General features: G+C 41.1%; 1 protein-coding gene across 1 annotated transcript in view; it reads right to left on the reverse strand.

Moving 5' to 3' along the window:
- Nucleotides 1-20,538, reverse strand: part of MYBPC3 (myosin binding protein C3) — an 84,849-nt gene that overhangs the window by 44,482 nt on the left and 19,829 nt on the right. The window contains exons 4-11 of the mRNA XM_063118832.1: nucleotides 20,050-20,136; nucleotides 18,197-18,345; nucleotides 17,197-17,314; nucleotides 15,065-15,113; nucleotides 9,899-9,955; nucleotides 4,576-4,580; nucleotides 2,021-2,185; nucleotides 720-852 (exon numbers count right to left, since the gene is read on the reverse strand). Coding sequence (XP_062974902.1) covers nucleotides 720-852; nucleotides 2,021-2,185; nucleotides 4,576-4,580; nucleotides 9,899-9,955; nucleotides 15,065-15,113; nucleotides 17,197-17,314; nucleotides 18,197-18,345; nucleotides 20,050-20,136 — 763 coding nt within the window. The remainder of the gene's footprint in view (nucleotides 1-719; nucleotides 853-2,020; nucleotides 2,186-4,575; nucleotides 4,581-9,898; nucleotides 9,956-15,064; nucleotides 15,114-17,196; nucleotides 17,315-18,196; nucleotides 18,346-20,049; nucleotides 20,137-20,538) is intronic.

A 20,538-nucleotide genomic window follows, 5' to 3' on the forward strand; every position in this document is an offset into this window, starting at 1 on the left:
GGGACAGGCCATTGATGTGGTTCAGTTCCAGGTGCAAAGATTGAACAAAGAGACAGAAAAATCAGTCATGAAAATTTGTGGATTGATCAGCAGTCTTATACAGTAACAGACACTGCCCTTTCCCCCATTATATCATCTGCATACATTCTTTGTTATTATTCTTTCCCCTTTCGCTTCTGATGATATTTATTTATTTGTTACATTTATGTACTGCCCCATAGCCAAAGCTCTCTGGGTGGTTTACAAAAGTTAAAAGCAATAAACATTAAAAAGTATACAAAATTTAAAAACATAAAAAAAAATATTGTATATTGTATTATTTTATATTGTATTATATTTTTATATTGTATTTTGTATTTGGGTTTTTAGATTGTTGGATGTTTTATTATGTTCTTAATGGTTTTAATTTTTGTGAACCGCCCAGAGAGCTTCGGCTATTGGGCGGTATAAAAATGTAATAAATAAATAAATAAATAAATAAATATAAAAACAACAGTATCCATTTAAAAACAACAGTTCTAGGGGTCCATTAAAAAACAAACTTAGTGTTGTTAAATGGTGTTAAATACCTGGGAGAAGAGAAAAGTCTTGACCTGGCGCCTAAGAGATAACAGTGTTGCTGCCATTTTTTTTTCTTCCATTCTTGTTGAGGACTAGAATTGCCACATTCCAGGCTATAATACTAACCCCATGTGTCATTATTACGTTTTCTCAATTACCTGCCGCTCACTTGGATCTCTTGCCCATTCTTTAGCCATTTCACTTCATCGTCTGGGTTAGCGAGTTCCACCATTAACTTGATCTTCTGTCCTTTGTCAACCTGGTAGGCAGGATCCAGTCTCTTGGTAAAGGCTGGGGGCAAAAGGGTTTGCAAAATCAAGAGCTGTCGTCTTCAAAGATGGCTAGTTTTGCACTGTATCTTTGAGTGGGAAGAAATGTCATCTTCCTTTATTTTAAGGGCCTGTCTACATATTTATTTATTCACTTATTTATTTACTTAAAATATTTCTGAACTGCTCTTCATCCAATAGATTCCAGGGTGGTGTACAATAGGCAGCAAAAAAGATTATGGGTGAAGTCCAATGTCATACAAGCAGACTCATGCTCGTGCAAAGGGACTTTCCCCTCCTCTTCTCCTTCAGTCCTCCATGCCTCCCCAAATCTACTCCAGAGCCCCCCCAACTGCCAGACCGTCTTCCCATCTTGCTGACAGAACCCCCCAAAATTACAAGCAGATTGAGAGAGCACAGCCCTTTAAAGTGACAGGAGCAAAGAGAAAAAGATTAGAGCTCCATCACACCGGGGGTTAACATGCTCCCTACCTTCGCTTCTCCACCCGTGTTTTCCTTCCTCAGTTACTTCCTCTTTTCAAAAGAGGAAGTACGGAATGAGCAGGAGGCCCACTGAGTCCGCTGTTCTAATGGTGCTGCTTCTCCTGCACACAGCAGGAGAGAGCAACAATTCTGAGTTTGAAAAAACATCATACTTAAAGAGGAGTTTTTTTGTTGCGAAAGGAAGGCCAGAAGGGGCGGAAGGGGCGCGGGAGGCAGACGACGTCATGTGAGGGACCTGAGCAAACTCCATGAGTGCCCAGAACGAGCGTGCAATAAAATGCTCGTCGGATGGAGCTTTTAGCCTTGTACGAAAAAGATTGTAATTTAGTACAGTGTAATCTTTACTGAACAAACATATGACGGTTGGACACAAATGCTTCATTTGAATGTCTAGTTCAGAACGTTTTATTCTACACTGAGTATTAATGGTAATATATGCTTACTTGTCCTCTAATCTTGTTAAAGCGACTCTTACTGAGTCATGTTGAATCATGGGTGTTCCTTTCGCCACCTCTTTTGCTTAAGCTACAGTCTTCTATCAGACTTTTCTTAAACACCCAGTATTATCTCTACATTTTTATTTATTCTATTTATTTTTTGTAGAGAAGAGTTTGAAGACCATTTTACTCAAAAAGGAGATAACTTCTGTGAAGAAGAAAAAAGAAGAAGAAATCTAGTTCTCTTACATGTGCTTTTCTTTTCCTCTTTCTTCATACGCTTGAGACGTTTCAACATCCCTCGCAGATCAGTGATGCCATATTGGAAAGCAATTTTCTCATACTCTGATGCAGGAGCGTTCCGAAGAATTTCCCAAACATCAACATCCGGCTGTGAATCAGTTTTTGCCTCACCTCTGCCGGAAAAGGGCATATAGCATTATATTATATTGTGGTTCAAATAGCCTGTAAATTAGAATGTGTCTCTAAAACATTTATACTGCCATATATTAAAATGCCAGTCTGTACAGTTGCCTCATTCTTGATGGGATGCTTAAGGCATCCATTCACGTGTAACCATAAGGCCACATTCTCATATAGCAATAAGCTTAACCTGGTTTACTGTGAACAAGAACTATGCTGTTATACACAGCCCGTTCACCCTCATTTTGCTCTTCCTGCAAATGGAAGCAGGTAAACGAAGCAGAAATGGGTGGCACCTTGTGACATCCAAACCCAGTATGTTAGTTTTTTCTTCCCAAACAAGGCAGGATTGCAAGCCACCAATAATCCAGGGTTTGTTGTTGCTGTTGTTTTATAAATCCTGGTTCATTTGAGCGCAATAAACTAGGATACCGGGTCACAATGTCACAATAAGCTAGCAATTACTAGTTCGTTTACTTACTTGTGCAAGCAAGAGTGAACAGGCTGCATGCATCAGCACGCTGCTCCCTCAGAATTAGGCAGGATAAGCCAAGTCAGGAATCCTGGCTTATTGCTAAGTACAAATGTAGCAAGAATGTCTTGATAAAGGTTAGACAAGAATAATATGTCACAGCCAACAACTGGACCCTTATTTTCAGATACCTGAATCAATTCTTTAACAACAATATCACCTTCCTCCACCTAGCAGCAGATGTAACGGAGGCCATGCTGCAAGTTTTAGGAATCCATGGGGGCAGGTCTCTATGGAGAAACCTTGCTCATCCTAAAACTCTTGATTATAGATAGAATTTGTGTTTCATTTCTCTCTCTCTTTTGCAAATGAGTGGTAATTGCTCTTTCAAATTAAACATAAGGAATTATGATCCACCCATGCATTTTAAAAATATTTAGACTGGCATATACTAGATGCAAAGATAGCATTAAGTTTGTATTTCTCGCTGATAATTCACTCAAGAATGTGGCCTAATTTACAATTTAAGGATTCTAGGTATACAGATCTGTTTGCATTCTTTGTAAACATATTTATTAACAAAATCAACGCAGGGTTTTGCAATACCTTCAAGACTAACACATTACTACGGCAGAAGCTTTCATGGTGTAAAGCCCACTTTCTCAAATGCATGACTCTAGTCCATAAAAGCATATGCCATAAAATATTTGTTAGTCTTCAAGGTGCTACAATACTCCTTGTTGTTTTTGTTACAACAGACTAACAGGGCTACCCCCCTCTGGCAGATAGTTATTGACAGTGGGCAGAGGAGATGGATTGAAATGCTTACCGATGTACTGAACGCAAGAAACTGCTGGGCTTGAGAACGATGCAGAGAAGCGTTTGGAAGAGCATGCAGCATCCCCAAGAGCAAGAAAGAGGGCAACATGGGTTAGTATTAGCAGCCATCATTAAAGCAAGCCTGCCCTTCCTTGGCATGGAAGCTAAGGATTTACTACACTGGAACATGACGGCGGTATAGACGCCACTGCACTGATACAGCAATCCAACTCTAGGGCCTGGTTCAGACAACACGCTAAACCATACTGCTTAACCACAAAATGGTTAAGGAAATGGATTAAGCTTAACCATTTTGTGGTTAAGCAGCATGGTTTAGCGTGTTGTCTGAACCAGGCCTAATAGTCTTACACTCTATAGTTTATGCCAACTTAAATGGGCCATGTTGGAACTGCTATAGTTCTGTTGGAAGCTTTTTAATGAAATAGGAGGAGCTTTAATTAATTGACTGACCTTCACTGCTCCTAAAACTGAGCATCCTTCTAATCTGTGTCATTCCGTTTGGGCTCATATGAATTACAACTGGTGTTTTGTTTGCCTCCCTTGCACTGAGGCAATTCACTTCATGTTTATCGCATAGCCATAGTAAGAATAGCAGAAGAAATGTATGTATACTTCTAGGAAGGCATTTCTTTTTAATGTGCATTAATGGACCAATTGCAGCACAGGTTATGCAGCAGAAGTTAGCAACCTACACTAAGTGACCTTCGCTTGAGCAAAGTGTATCAAATTAACACCAGAATTCAGGTTGTGTGCAATGCTGGAGTTGCTTGTACAATCCAAGTCAGCTACCCTGATGAATTTGGGAAGAGGGGCGTAGAACACTGCAGGAGTCATAAATTGATAGTCCTGCCCCCAAATTAGGACAGCTAGGCTGATCACCTACACAGAATCATATCAATTGATTAATTTAGAAGGCTCTTTACATGTTCAGTGAAAATGTGAGGGAAGGAAAAGATTGTGCCCACTATCTTAGCCTTGGACTTACATGCATTCAGCTGAAGGTGTGCACTAAGTCCTACATGCATCCAAAAATTGCATGAAGGATCTGCAATAGACATGTAAAAGATACGGTCCCTGACTGAGCCTATACGCTTACAGCTGTACACATGTAGATTCCATGCACACCCTCTTACCTTAATGCTGAAAGCATGGAGGGTGATTGGCTCTGTCCCCAGTGTGGTCCTTCAATCCCCTCTTTCTCACCATGTGTTCACAGAATGCATGATTTTCACATAAAGAGCTTTTCTACATGAGACATTTGTTGTGCACTTGTCATTCCATACTCACGGTTGTTTAGGGGTTCTTTAGAAAATGTTGTGACCCTCCAGTTTTACTCTTATGTCTAAAGAGCACTTTCAGCAAGTTTTTTTTAAAGCAGAGAAAATATGGTATTATTCATGAAAGTAAAAGAAAACACTTTATTCATTTGTGTATTGGTGCTATTCCACTATACCGCAGTGCCACCTACAGGTTATATAGTGGAAAAGCAGGAAAGGAAATGCTCTTTTTGTAGAGCTTGGATTTCAGTTCCTTGAAACCGAAAGTAGATATAGCACATTAACAGTCTTGTATAGAAAAGCTCAAAGTGGCTAATGTCACTTAGATATTGTGCTTTGCCACAAACACAGAAAACAGAATGGATCAAGTTACAATTGTGTAAGTGCTCAAATGGCAAGTAATAAGCAAAAGGTACCTTTAGTTTTAGCATCCTGTTGATTTTTCCTCCACTTTCAGTTAGAAGAGGGATGGGCAACCTGTGACCCTCTAGATGTTGTTGGGCTACAGCTCCCACTGTTCCTGACAAGTGGCCATTTTAGAGTGGGAGTCCAACCAGATCTGTATGGCACAGGTTCCCCATCCCTGAGTTAGAGTTCACTTGGCTTGTAAACATTTATGGGTTGGGTGACCTCATCAGATCTGTTTTGAGGGACAAAGCTCATCCTATACCTGGCCTGATTCTGTCTGTACTACCGGTAGGTGAAGTCATCAGACTGGTGTGACAGGCAGGATCTGTACAACCTCAGGAATGGTGTTGACAAGGGATTCCTCCACATCACATCATGCCTTACCACTTTGGCTCTTACAAGTCACCATTACACTATTCCTTTCTGTGACGAGGAACCTATGCTATAGAAATAACACCACTGTTTATCCATAAACCAGGAGGCATTAAGGCAGCCTGGTGCCTTCTAGCTGTAGTACATCACAACCTCCATCCTCCCCAGCTGGCATGATGCTGACTGGGGATATGGGAGCTGTAGTCAAACTGGGGATGTCTGGGTTTTGTGAAACCTGCCCTGCTTGTGTTTCATGGATTGTGCCGTGTTGTTCATTCCAGCGTCCATTCACAGAAGGATTCAACATTTTTCCGTAATGCGGGAAAATATACAAATAGTTCCATAAGAAAGTTTGCAACACTTTACATAATTTATGTTAGTATATAATATTTCACATAATGTCCCCCTTTCCCTTTGACTTTTCCCCGGGGTAATTTTTCCTGCATAGCATATGTCTCAGCAGAAATGTGCATATTTTCTTGCAAACGAATTTGCGTAAACTACAGAAAAAAAATTAAAAAAGCAATCTGGAAGTCCATGGACTCTGTCTGGCCAGTCTGCAGCAGATTCTGTAGGTCAGATTTTTAGAAATCCAAACTCATTTTAGTCTGTCTTGAATTTCTGCAGCATCCCTAAGTCTAACACATCTGGAGAAAGGCGGCATTAAAGTATTTTAGGCTGAACCTGCTGCACACAGTCTGAGCTGCTGCTGTGTTCTAAACATGTGTGGAAGAGTTAAAAATAGTTGCATACATCCCAGTGATCGTCCTTTCCTATCTTATTACCTTAGATTGAATAAAACCTGTCAGCTGTCACCTTCTTCAAGGTCTTCCCTCACCATCCCATGTCGCAGCGGAGTGACAACTGTTCCCTTCCTCCTGACCTCCCCCTTGCCTATGGCACCTGTACGTCAATGTCATCTATTTAGATAACTCTGCTGGAAAATAATGATCCAGAAGAGCATTAAATAAAGTTTTCTCCTTTCCAGCATGATCTCCTGGAAGAGATCATGATTATGGTGGGAGAAAAGCAGAAGATGGGACAACTGCAAGATCAGTTCCGAACTTTTGCTGCTGCTGTGGTGATGGTGATGGTGGTGAATCTTTACCCAGGGTTTTGTCTGTCCACATGCATTTCCAAAAGAGAACATTCCAAGCCATTCTTGCATTAATCCAACTACTACTTGTAGCACTATGCTACCGGAAGTATTCAAACTGAAGCCTGCATTTTCTGTTTCAAGAATTCACATAAAATAAAAAAACTCATGAAAAACAACAACTTCTTAATTAAGACTAAAATATTAAGCATGCTTAACTGGAAATAAGCCCTGCTGAATTCAGTGGAATTTAGTTCTAAAGGCCAACTAGACAAACTAGCAATTGCTTGTACATCAATGGGGGCAGGTCTGGTGGCCAGGAAAGTTGTAGGTTCTGTGGACTTGCAGCCTTTCCTAACACCCTGCCTGGCGTGCCCCCTTTCCTCCCATCTCTAAAGTCATGACATCAGAGAAGAACCAGCCACTGAGGTTTCTATAGTAGCTGGGGGTGGAGCAGGTTCAGATGTGCCCCTCCAAGGGAGGACCTCTCTCTCTCTGTCCTTGTAATGGGACAGACCCAAGATATCTTCTGGCTCCTGGGATGCCCTCCTATGGACCATAGGATTGCAGCTTTAATTTCTATTCTGAACAGAGCCACCAAAACAGCATAGGAAATAATGCCATATTTTCCAATACCAGACAGTTGCCCAGTTCTGAGGTCTGCCATCACCTGATCATTACTTTATTTAAGAAGCTATGGCTATAACATGCCTGGAAGCCCTGCTCCACCCTTGGAAGATCTCCCCCTAAACTCAAGATTTGGGATAACTCCATGGCAAGAAAAGGATAATCTTCTCTACATGCTCCAGGTGTAGAGAAAAGAACAACCCTAGCTCTAACACTAGCTTTTAAAATTTATTTCAGGGTTTCAAACTGGTGATTCTAACATTCTAATGAAAAAGTTGCAGACATAGTTTAACTTTAGTAATATAGAATATGTTGACCAAAGATATTCATTTTCTATAAAATCTTTCATATCATGAAAAAAAAATTCAGTCAATTTTGATTTAATAGCTATTTAGTCTTTGATTAGGTATCTTTGAAAATCAAAATGGGGGATGACCACTATACCAAAACAATGAAACAATGTCATCATTTGAAGGATAATGTATTAAATAAAACCTGGCATCAGTTTCTGGTCCATTGTATTATGCAATGACCACAACCCATGTAAACCAACCTACTCGAACAAAGGCCCAACCAGTACATCTCTGGGCCTGCATGGAATTGAACCACAGAGAAGAAGCAGCTATGTCAATTCTAAAAGTTATTTTGAATCAATTTACTTCATAGTGACTATGCCAGTTTAAGAGGATTTTGCATCAAACCTATACATGATCAGCAGAGAAATTGGGCTCCCTTGATTACTAGAGGGACCTGAGAAATATATGCAGAACTGAACATGCAGAGGAACAAGTCTGGTACTGATATAGGATTAGAGAGCTCTGTTGATGCTCAGATAGAAATTCTGAATAGCCAGGTTTGGATAATAGTGTTTCTATCGCATGGGGGTGGGAGGGGAGGATCCCATGCTAATTTTAAATCTGCTCCAAGTCATAATGAATTATTAGAACATTTTGGAAAGCAAATTAACTGAACAATGTCCTCATAATCTGTCTATCTGTAACATTTTAAAACAATGTGTAGAAAACTCATAAAGCACCACGTCTTGAAAAAAAAGGAAAATTGTGCAAATCCTGTAGCCTTCATACTTCTGTTCCATGCATTTTATACAGAAATTAAAAGAAAATCTTACTCTCTGTTCAGGCACCAGAATTCCAAGAAGGGTTTCCACATGTAGACGAGAGAGCAAAGCATAGTGCAGATAGGCAAAATATAAGGCAGAAACAACAACAACAACAACAGAGGAGGAAGGTAAGAGGAGGCAACAGAAAGGAGAGAAATGCAAGATGTCAAAATGAAGAACGATGATCATTCTTTGTGGCAAACAGACAAATTTCCTTATGAGCCTACTAGTCAGAGCAATGAGTGTGAAAGTTCGTGGTTCAGATTGTTCCTCAACCACAAACTCACCAGGTGCCAAACAGGCCACTATTCTCACAGTTACAGCCTTCTACCTACATTCTAGGTGTTTAGTCAAGCATACTGATATCTCCCTCTTGTCAATATCATGTTCAATTTCATCCTCCTTTTTGGCACTTCCCTTCCTAGTTAACCAACTTTTTTTTTTAAAGGCTGCTTCATGTTACACTGAAGTACACCTGCCCCTAAACCTATTTCTCTCCTGCAGCTGCCAGCTGCTTTCAGCTGCCCCCTCCCTTTGGTTCTTGACACTTTCCTCCACTATTCTCTGTTTCTAGTTGTCACACAGACATATGGATTATAGAGCAGTGAGCTGGATCGCTAAACATATGCTAATGCCATGGTAAAGCAGTAACATGGAGCGGGAAACTGCAGAAATCTCAAGGCAGAGCAGTAAAATGAAGGGGAAATTATGCATATGTCATGGTGAAGCAGCAACATGGAGCAGCAATACGTGCAAACCTCAAGGCAGAGTAGAAAAATAGAGGGGAAATTTGTGCAAATTTCCTAGCAAGGAAGAAAAGATGGAAGGCTGCACAAGGCCTTTTAATGGTAAGCACTAGGATTCCTCTTTCTGGAAGCACCCAAAGACTTCTATACAGTGGAGGCATGTGGCTCTGATGTCAGTGGGGCAGTGAATCCACACCTGCTTTCAGTTAGAACTCTAAAGGCGCTATCTAAGGTGTGGAGTGCTCCATTAGGGTTTTGACTGGTTCTGACTGATATCTGGAGTGGATTCACCACCCCACTGACATGGGTGCTACCAGCCTCCACTGCTTCCATTGGAAAGGGTGCTGGTGGATATCTCTGTCATAAAGGTAACACCATAGGGATTTGACAGTTCTGAAATAACTTTCTACATTCTACCCCTCCCCCAAATGTACTTTACTTTTACAATCCATACCAGGTTATGTTGGGCCATTTCTTCTGCATGTAGAGGTTGTCCATGTCTCTGACTGAGCAACATAATCTGCGATCTGATAGCCTCATCGTTGGTAATTTCCCTACTTTTATATGCACATGATTATTGTCACAGATCACAGGAGTAGCCACAACTGACACCCCTGAAACACCCAGCATATCCTCATGGGAAAGCAAGATGGGAATGATGGCAAGAATAACCCAATGCAATTTAGCTTTAGCCTTTTATCCCATCATTTTACAGATGTTAGTCTGCTACAGATTTACTCACTCACCTCTTTTTCAGCAAGGCACTGAAATCCAGCTCCCTGCCTTCGTCGTGTCCATCCGCACTGTGCAGTAAAGCAAATAACATTGCTAGTGAACAGTACAGAAATAGCATGTGGTGACAAAAGAAGAAAGTAAGGTTCACAAAAAGGTGAGGATGATTTGGATACATCCACACTGAAGGTGAGATGCCAAAGATGATTCACGCGTGTACTATGAGCTTTCAAAATTATTTTAATCTTAATTTTCCCACCCCTCCCAGAGTGCTACACAATCTGCTGATCTAGCATCAGTAGCACGATATTTTGGGTCTAAGGTGAGAATAGCAGTACTGTCTCTTTAAACAGATTTGTGTGAGTAATTCGTTAAGGCTAAAATGCAGCAGGGGCTTGTTTCCTTTGATCCTGCAGGGTCGGAAAGATCTTTCATGCAGTGAACCACTTCCACATCAAATGTCACACCTCCTACACAGATCATCCTGTGTTGAGAAGGGACAGCAGGAAGCCTGACCACTTCAGGAAAACCACAGCCCCTCCCCTTTTTCCTTTTTCCTTTTGAGAATTTATTGAGGAAATAATTTAAGATGCCCAATTCCATTGCACCTGCTAATCTATAGTACAAGTTTATTTCCCTTTTCTGCAGTTATTATCCTATGTAGATGAACTTAAAACAAAATGAATGGATTTTGAGAATTCATAGATATTGTACGCTATCCCAAAATTGCTTTTCCCACCATCATCACTGGATCGCTCCTGAAATATAAGGAATAACAATAGGCAAAGGGTTTTAGAAAGCATAAGGACATAAGAAGAACCATGCTGGATAAGACTGAGAGTCCATCTAGTCCAGCACTTTGATTTGTGCTGCTTGTCCACACTAATTTAGTGACCATATGTGAACATTCCAATTAGCACAATTGTTAATAGATTGTGAGAAATATGCATAAGATTAAAATGGCCCACAAATGGCTATTGTTTTATTTAAACTGGCCTTTGAGTGACAGTTCATCATGAAGATTGAGGCTGAATGCTAGTGTAAATGTGATTACCTGGAGGAGGCTGAAGTCATCCGTCTCCCTCCGCCCGCCATGCTCCTGAATAAGAGTCACAGAGACAGAATTCAGAGGCACACAGCTCCACGCCATCCACCAGCATTTTCTCACCTAATTTCTTACCATCTCCAAATTCCCAACTTTAATAGGCAAACACAGTTATTCCAAAAGCAACAGCTTTGCAAAGGGGATTTTCATTTGGAGTCAACCGGTTGCGACACATACCTATGTCTGCTTTCTGAGTGGCAGGAACTGCTTGGGGTTTTTCCCAGTCCTGTTACCCAGGATCCTTCTCAATGGAGAAGCCAGTGACTGAACCTGGGACCTTATTCACTAGAAGCATACAGTGCAGGCTGGTGGTTCCTATGAACTCTAAAGGAACTATCCAAGATGCTGAACCCATTTTGGGAATGGGGTTCAGAACTTTTGATAGCTCCTTTAGAGTTTTGAATGGTTCTGACTGAAACCCATAATGGATTCACTGCTCCACTGACAAAGGATCCACCAGCCTCAACTGGAAGCATGTGTTCTTCTAATTTATTTATTTATTTATTTATTTATTAAATTTATATACCGCCCCATAGCCGAAGCTCTCTGGGCGGTTTACAAAAGTTAAAAACAGTGAACATTAAAAAGTATACAAAATTGAAAACCATCAAAAATATAAAAACAACAGTATAAAACAGTATCCATTTTAAACAACAACAGTCCCTCCCATCTTAATCCTCTTTTACTATAAGGACCGATATACTACTGTTCAGCTACTGTATCTATTTGCCTATCTAAATACTCTATTTGTATTCAGTTCAGGGCTGAAGGGAAGTAGAACACTCTTGCCCCAATTATTGGCCTGAGGCAGAGGAGGAAGGACTCCAGGTTTGTGTATGTACCTAAGGCAGGGAGACCCACCTGACCAGTCCGTATGATGCTGATGAAATGATGTAGCACAGGGGTGGGCAATACATGGCCCATGGCAGCCCCTGTCACCATCTCGCTGCTGAAAGTAGTGATGGAGACAAAAAAGGTACTGATTTGCCACCGATTTTCAGCAGCAAACCATCACAGAATGCAGCAATGGTCAAAACTGCCTTCTCTGCAAGCTACTTTTGGTCGCTAAAGTGTTCCGTAGCAGTTTTCCACTGAATATCAGTGGGGAAAAGGTGATTTTTCTGCTGCTGCCTCATCCAACACCCTAAAGAATTCCGCCGGCACTCCCCAGAGTACAGCCAGCAGGGGAAGAAACGGTCCCTGGGACTCCTGAAGTTGCTCACCCCCGATGCAGCATTAACCACTGGTGCCTGAATATCCTTGCTTTCCTTTTCCATCTTTGTTCCTTTTCTCTTGTGTGTCATGTCTATCAGATTGTGAGCCTCTTTCCATTTGCTATACAGCGCTTGGAAATTTGTAGGTGCTTTATAAACAACCAAAACAACGTATCCAGTTGTGTCCATCTGTGGACAGAAGACTCTTTGATCTAGTGGAGGCTTCCGTGGGCAGAAAAGGAGGGGGTGATTTTCACAATTTCACCTTTTTCTTCTGTAGTCCCACCGCCACCACCTCCTGCCTTGTTCCAAAGGGTCCACCAACAATCTGGAGCATATTTGGGGGTGGGGTGCAGGCAGCTGCAGAGGGATGGCTGAATCAGTGAAAGTTGCCCCCCTCTTCCTGCTTACAGAAATCTCCACCAGATCAAAGAGCCTTTTATCAGTGGAAGGGACACAATTGGATACAACATGACAATAATAGAAAGAATAATAACAAGACATGTTTGGGGAGAGCCCAGGAAAAAAAGAGAGAGAGATTATAGTAGCAGAAGAATAGGAGCAGTAATCTGCAGGCTGGAGAAGAGTTGTGGGAGGGAGGGCCATGGGGGGAAAACACACACATAATTTTGGAAGAAGCTGTGGGTGGGTGTTGATTGAGGAGGGGAAAATAGTAGGAACTGTGAATGGATGTTCTGGCAAATGATAGGAGCTATGTCTTGTAACCCTGGAATGTAGGTCTTAGGCTCTTGTCCACTCTTGCTGTTTACTGAAATGGAGCCAACTGTATACCATAAATATACCATATATCACAGCTGCTCACTCAGATTCCATTACTACTTTTAGTTTTAGAGAAATTCCACAGCAGTCCAGAACAAAAGCTTTACATTAAAGGTCGTTCTACTATGTTCAAAGCATTTAACTATCAAAAAGAGATCAGGATGACTACAGAAAGCTGTAATGAAAGATAATGCTCACTTTAGTAACAAGTAACACAACTGATATGGTGGAAAAAACAATTCACACAAAAGTAATAATATTTCAAGTACTATGGGCTGCAACAACTCTTGAAAATATAACTGAACAAATTAGGTGTATTTATGGCCACAATTTAGTACAAAGTTAGGCATGCCTAATAATAATCATAACTACAATAATAATAATAATAATAATAATAATAATAATAATAATTCTTTCCTGCCTCTGATTTTTTTTTAATGACTGCAGAAATCAGAGATTTCAGTGTGCTTTAGCACCCTTAGGTCTGTTGCTGACTAGTGGCTTCGAAGTGCAGTATCTGAGAAAGTATTATAGGTTTGTGATTATCTATGCAAAACTCTACAGCTTTCAATTTTGAATGTATGGATATATGTTTGTGTTCTTGTGTGGGTGGGCACTTCATTGAAATCCAGAAAACCTGAATGAGAACTCCCTAAACAGAGGATAGTACTATAATAAGACATGTTTTTCTGTGTTTGCTCATTAAACAATTATTTGAGTCACACATAATACATAACTAACATTATAAGAAAAGCTTTGCTGGATCAGACCAAAAGCCTATCTAGTCCAGCATTCTGTTTCTCATAATGCCCAACAAGTTGACTGGAGTGAAAACGTCCCCTTTCCCTAGTAGGGCTGATGGACGATGCTGATTGGCTCCTAGAGAGCATGCTCCAGCATGCCACATGGTTTTCCCTCCAGTCATCTGGTTAGCCACTATGGGGGGAAAGGGAGATGTGTACTCTGGTGCTAAGTAAGGTTTAAAATATTTAATAATGATTTCTTCAATAAGAAATATGTAAATTCAAATAAGACAGATTGACGCGTACACTAGCTCAACATTTCGGGCCCTTAGGTCCTTCATCAGGAGCTGTATCATCGTCAAAATTCATTTATCCAAAAAATGTAGAATCTCTTTTGCTGTATTATCCTCAGAAGGACTGTTTAAACTGTAAAAGTTACTACAGTTTAAACCGTAAAAGATATTACAGTTTAAACAGTCCTTCTGAGGATAATACAGCAAAAGAGATTCTACATTTTTTGGATAAATGAATTTTGACAACGATACAGCTCCTGATGAAGGACCTAAGGGCCCGAAACGTCGAGCTAGTGTACGCGTCAATCTGTCTTATTTGAATTTACATATTATTTTTTATTGAAGAAATCATTATTAAATATTTTAAACCTTACTTAGCACCAGAGTACACATCTCCCTTTTTCTTCTATTGTCATTGGTGCTTTTGTCCCCTTTCCCACTACATAGCCACTACGGGGAACAGAATGCTGGACTAAATAGGCCTTTGGTCTCCTCAGTTGCCTGGAGGCTGCATGGCATTAGTGTCATGTCGGTCTGCACCACTCCACCTCCCACGTTTTTGGTACTCCTCCGGCAGCACAAAGGAAGTCCCAGTTAAGCAAGAACCTGGGCTAATACTTTGGTCCACACAAAGAAGCCTGCTTGCTGGATTAGGATGTACATGAACATGCACAATAGAGTCCTGTGTGTTTGTATCACCTGGATGGATGCCTAAATCCAGAAACTAGGGCTGTATGTATGGCTAGATTAGGAACTCTGTGCTCACACATGGGCTTTAGCTATGGGGACACCCATCGACTGGATATCATCTAGCCGATGCAAGCCCTATCCAATGGGTGCTTATGCCTCGATTGTCAATTCCATTCTGTGCAACATCTTCCTATGTATGACTACCTCTGCATCAGAGCCAGTCTCTGAAGTATATAGCGGCCACTAAGAATACAGTAGTTAGACATTTTTTTATCTATGCTGACATCCTCAGCATAGATAAACTGCTTCTTGCTCACATTAGCTGGTGAGTAGAAACATTTTCGATGATACTCACGCTCGTCGGAATCCTGGGCGAATGTCCAAATCACCTGTTGCAGGTGCCTCTGTGATGGTGTAATTAAAAAAAATAGAATATGGCAATGATTCAAATATGTTTGCATTAGAGACACCAACAGCAATACTGTGAACTTTCTACATAATCCCATGCCAGCCCAACAACATTTTTTTAAATACCTTTCACTTGTTGTTCATTTGGAGAGTAAGATTTCATGCAATAATATGAGATGGAAGGAGGGAGAGTCAGAAGGCCTAGATTTTATCTCAAAGCCTCACAACAATTAGGAAGTATAATATAATTTACCCTATGGAGATACCATAAGCACATAATGTACCCAGGGATACATTGGAAAATGACTTGAGGTAGCAAAATGCCCCACAAACATGTCTGAGTATATTTTTTTAATGACTGTTGATATTCAAGTAACGGAAGCCTCAACAAAATTGGTATGTTCCTCAATATCCATTATATTAAGTAGGGATGTTTGAAGAATTGATCCTTTGCAAATTCTGATACAAGCTGACCTGAACTGCACCTCAGAATATAGGCTGCAATCCTCTATACACATACCTGGGAGTAAGCTCCATTAATCTTAATGGGGCTTACTTCTTAGCAGACATGCATAGGAATGTGCTGTTACATATCTTTTGGCTTTTGCACTTCCCAAACATTCCGACACCATTCTCGGCTCCAATAAATGTATTATGTTACGAAGTGTGTATTTTGAGAAAAATACGTATTTAACCTGGTCCAGTCAGGTGGGGTTACAAGAAGTAGACCTACAACATAGTTCTCCAATCACATTGTTGTTGTCTGTCACCTGCAAAATGTACCCAAATTTCAGCCAGTTATCAATTACTATTTCTCCCCAACATGGGATATAAAATATCCCCAGGATTATTGATTTGGCCATGGGGGTGTCTTTAAGCTCCATCACACCAAGGATTAACATGCCCCCTACCGTCGCTTCTCTGCCCATGTTTTCAGTCCTCAGTTACTTCCTCTTTCTAAAGGGGAAGTACACAACGAGCAGGAGGCCCATTGAGTCCGCTGTTCTAATGGCGCTGCTTCTCCTGCACACAGTAGGAGAGAGCAGCAATTCCGAGTTTGAAAAAACATCAGACTTAATTAAGGTTTTTTTTGTCGGGCGAAGAAGGCTAGAAGGGGTAGAAGGTGCACGGGAGGCAGAGGATGTCATGTGAGGATTCTGAGCAAACTCTGTGAGTGCCCAGTAACGAGTGTGCATCAAAACGCTTGTCGGATGGAGCTTTGAATGTCCCCATAATGATGCAACGTTTTGGGGGAAGAATGTCCCTATGGGGTTTCCCAAAGAAAACTGTTCTAGGGAAGCAGGCTTAAGTATTCTGGGTGTCAGTAAGTTGGTTCAAACAGTAGGATTTCATTGGGGAACATTTACCTCACCAGAGACAGATTTGCTATGGGGTTAGAAATATAGCCTACAAGACCAAAACATTAGTAATAATAAAGTTTTACCTAAGGCTTTACTTTGACAGTTGATGATACTTTCCTAATATTTTGTGTTTAAAACATACGTCTTCTGACGCCTCAGACACATTTCTGATTGTGGGCATTTTACCACCACAGAATGCATTGGAAAATAGCTTGGAGTAGTAAAATGCCCCCTCAAACATATTTGTGTATTTTTTTCATGGCTTTTTGGATATTTAAATTTTCCTGTGGATATTTTTTTTTTTAAAAAAATAAAGATTAATGCAGGAAGGCGATGGAACTGACTTATGGGTAAACAAATGCAACAGTGACACAGAAAAATATATAGAATTGATAGTAATATCTTCAATATGGCCTTCAAAATAAAGATTACCCGTTAAATAATTAATACCTCTAAGAAGGATGGGCGGCCGGGTGGGGAGTCTTCAACTACACTGAATCCTGTCATTCCCCCCACCTCAGGATTCCAATTTTTACTCCTCTGACATTGTCCCTCAGACTTCATCAGTCGTGTGTGTGTGTTAATTTTATATGTAGCTTTGCTAGTCAGTGCATATCTTGGACTGGAAGTGTTATATGCAATGAAGAAAGAATAAAGAGGGGAGAACTAGCCCAGCAATGTAAGGCATCTCTGTAATTATAAAAACTCATCATCTTACCATTGACAACAAGGCTGAAATTACAGCTATCGAACTTGTCCTTAGTAGCCACTTCACATCTATATCCTCCTGCGTAGGATGCTTTTGCTTCGATAATGCTCATTTCAAAGACATAAACCTTTTAAAAAATAAGGAAGAAACAAATGCCTAATTATGAGGCATTTTGTATTCAGATCTTAGTGCTAGAGTATAGAAACAAACATTTAAGTCTGCCTGCCAAGAGTTAAGAGTTACTCTTGAGTCAGGACTGCCCAATGAGCATCCTTTACTCTCTTTAATTTGAATTAAATGTAATATGGATATCTATGTATTTCGTATTTCCTCCTCTCTTCTCCAGAGAAGTCTTGTTTCTGTTTTATCATGACTTCATATGGACTGACAGAATCTCACTGGGGCCTCCACTTCAGTTCAGACCTCTTCTAACATCTGGCTCACTCAGTGAGATCCTCAATGTCTGCTCTAATGTATCAGCCAGAGAAGTCGGGGCAAAGTTGCTTCTATATGGGCATAAAATGCTTCAAAACACTGTCACACTAAGAGACATTGCAAAGCAAGGGGCTAAAGCAAGTGACACCCACTGTCTATAGGGTTCAGATGTTCTAAAACAGGAGGAGGCAACCTGGGGCCTCCTGATGATTTGGACCATGACCACCATAGTCTCTGCCATTGGCTATGCTGGCTGGGGCTCATGGGAGTTGTAGTCTAAAACATCTGGAGGGCACCAGGCTGCCTCCCTGTGTTAAAGAAGAACAGACACTATTAAAAAAAAAGGAGTGCCTTTTAATGACACAGACACACAATGCATTTCCCTTCCACCAAATGCATTGGTACAAATCTTGGGTCTAGGATATGCATGATAGGGGGTGGCAACTGGCATCTAAGGTAAATCAGTTACCTGTTTTTGTCCAATATAAGTAGTATCTGCTATAAAGTGTTTTTTTAGCCTTCAAACAGCAAAATGAGTGCTAAAGGGGGGGGGCAGGCCCTTGTTCTACCGTACCTTGTTATTTCGGTCATAAGTCTCATGAAGCTGGAGATGTTTCCCCACTTTGCTCGCCAGGTCCATCCACTTTCCCTTGAACCATTTCGCTGAAGGTTTCTTCAGCAGGCTTTCACTTGCCACTACAGCAGTGAATGTAATGTTTCCATCTTGAGAGGGAAGACATACCAAAGTGAATGTGTAATATGCGGTGTAAAATCCATGCTAAATCACTAGCAGACATTTGGAAAGACACAGGTCAGATCTACACTAATGCTTTTTATTGGTATTGAAGATATCTGCTGGGGCACGTTAGGTTTAGGGAATAAAGAACTTGTGGGGCGCTTTCCCTGTGAGTTCGCCAAGCACTGCTTGTCCGGCCCTGTTCTGAGAAGCTGGATCGGATGAGTGCTCGGCAAAGCACACTTTCCAGGGCCTTCAGAAAGTACAAAATTCCCCCGTCCATGCTAATGGCATGCCAGGGGAATTGTGCACTTTCCAGAGGCCCCAGAAAGCATGCTTTGCCTTTCCCTCCCACACACCAATTGGGGCCTTAAAGTCCCTCTTAATGCAAAGTTAAGAGGCCCTTTAAGGCATTGATTGGCGCCCAAGGCTGGGGAAATTGTGTATTTTCTGCCTCCACTCTAATGGTGGTGGCCCCATTAGAGTGGAGAGGGGAAATACATGATTACCCCAGCCTTGGGGAAACTGTGTTCCCCCCCTGCAAATGGGAAGCTTAAAGGTCCTGTTAATAGGGCCTTTAAGGTCCCCATCAGTGAAGGGGAGGGGGCTGCTCTCAAAAGCTTGAAAGCAGTCAGGCACGGGCTTGTCCTGGTGCTGGGTGCGTCCACCTGAGCCCATAAAGCCCGGATGCAGGGGCATCCACTGTCCTCATGGGCCCAGACGGATTTTTGCCCCAACACTATATGTATTCTGTATTTTGCTTTTCTAATGTCATTTCCCACTTTTTATTCCATATTATGTCAATAATAATAATAATAATAATAATAATATATTTATTTGTTTGTTTGTTACTCGCCTCTCCCTCTGGATCGAGGCGGGTACAACACAAATAAGAACACCATAAAATACATACAACTAATTCAAACGTTTAAAACCAGTGCATCATTAAAAACAGCACACCATTAAAAAAGGCATCTTAAAATTGTGTGTGCTATGAGGTATAAATGACACTTAAAACTGTGTCATTGTGTGTGCTACGAGGTATAAATGCACAAGAGGGACATAGTGTCATCATGATGGGATCATATCAATATGATACCAGGTGTATTATTATTATTATTATTATTATTATTATTATTATTATTATTATTTGCATTTTTATACCACCCAACAGCCGAAGCTTCCTGGGTTCACAAAAACTAAAAACATTCAAAGCATAAAACAAACTGTATAAAAACATGATATAAAATACACATTAAAAATTGATTAAAAACATACCATACATGATTAAAACATCTTTAAAACATTAAAACATCTTTAAAACATTCTAAAATTTCACTGGATAGGCCTGCCAGAATAGATCAGTCTTTATTCCTTTTTTAAATTCTAAAAGACTGTCAAGTTGACGAATTTCCTCCGGCAGGCCATTCGACAGTCTGGGAGCAGCAAAAGAGAAGGTCCTCTGGGTAACAGTTGTTAATCTAGTTTGTACTAGCTGAAGTAGATTCTTCCCAGAGGACCTGAGTGTGTGGGGCGGATTGTACGGGAGAAGGCGATCCCACAGGTAGCCTGGACCAAACCATGTAGGGCTTTAACGGTAATAACCAACACTTTGTACTTCGCCCGGAAGTACAGATCTGGCCACAATCAGCAGAAGTATCCTTCTCTGCTAGGCTACGCATAGCCCTTACCAACAGTCACTTCTCCATCCTGTGGTCGAGACACAAAGATACCAATAGGATCCACAGGCTCCTTTTGCGGGGCTTCTGAAAGAAGAGCTGGAAAAGAAACGAGAATTAAATATTGAGTTTTTTTCTTACACTGTATCATCCAGACTGCGGTGTGAATCTTTTACACTTTCAGCCCCAAAGGCCCAATTCCATTTCAGAGAAGCTGCTGGGATCTGCATTCCAGTGGTGGGTGGAGCCAAAAGGCAAAAGGGGCGGGCCCAAAACACCAGCCTATTTTAGCTTGACGCTCTTACTGCCGGTAACTAAGCCCTTGGGGAGGCATTTCAACCTTTTGGAATGGGGAGAAAACTGCACAAAAGCCAGGAAGCCACCCAATGTTCAGTGATTAGGGGAAAGGAGGTGGGGCCATTTCAGGAATCCTGGAGGGACAGATTTGGCCCCCAGCCTTGAGGTTCTGCACCCCTGCTTTACATATTCTGAGCAACCAGC

This window comes from Elgaria multicarinata, chromosome 2, assembly GCF_023053635.1.
Source record: "Elgaria multicarinata webbii isolate HBS135686 ecotype San Diego chromosome 2, rElgMul1.1.pri, whole genome shotgun sequence".
Lineage (NCBI taxonomy): Eukaryota > Metazoa > Chordata > Lepidosauria > Squamata > Anguidae > Elgaria > Elgaria multicarinata.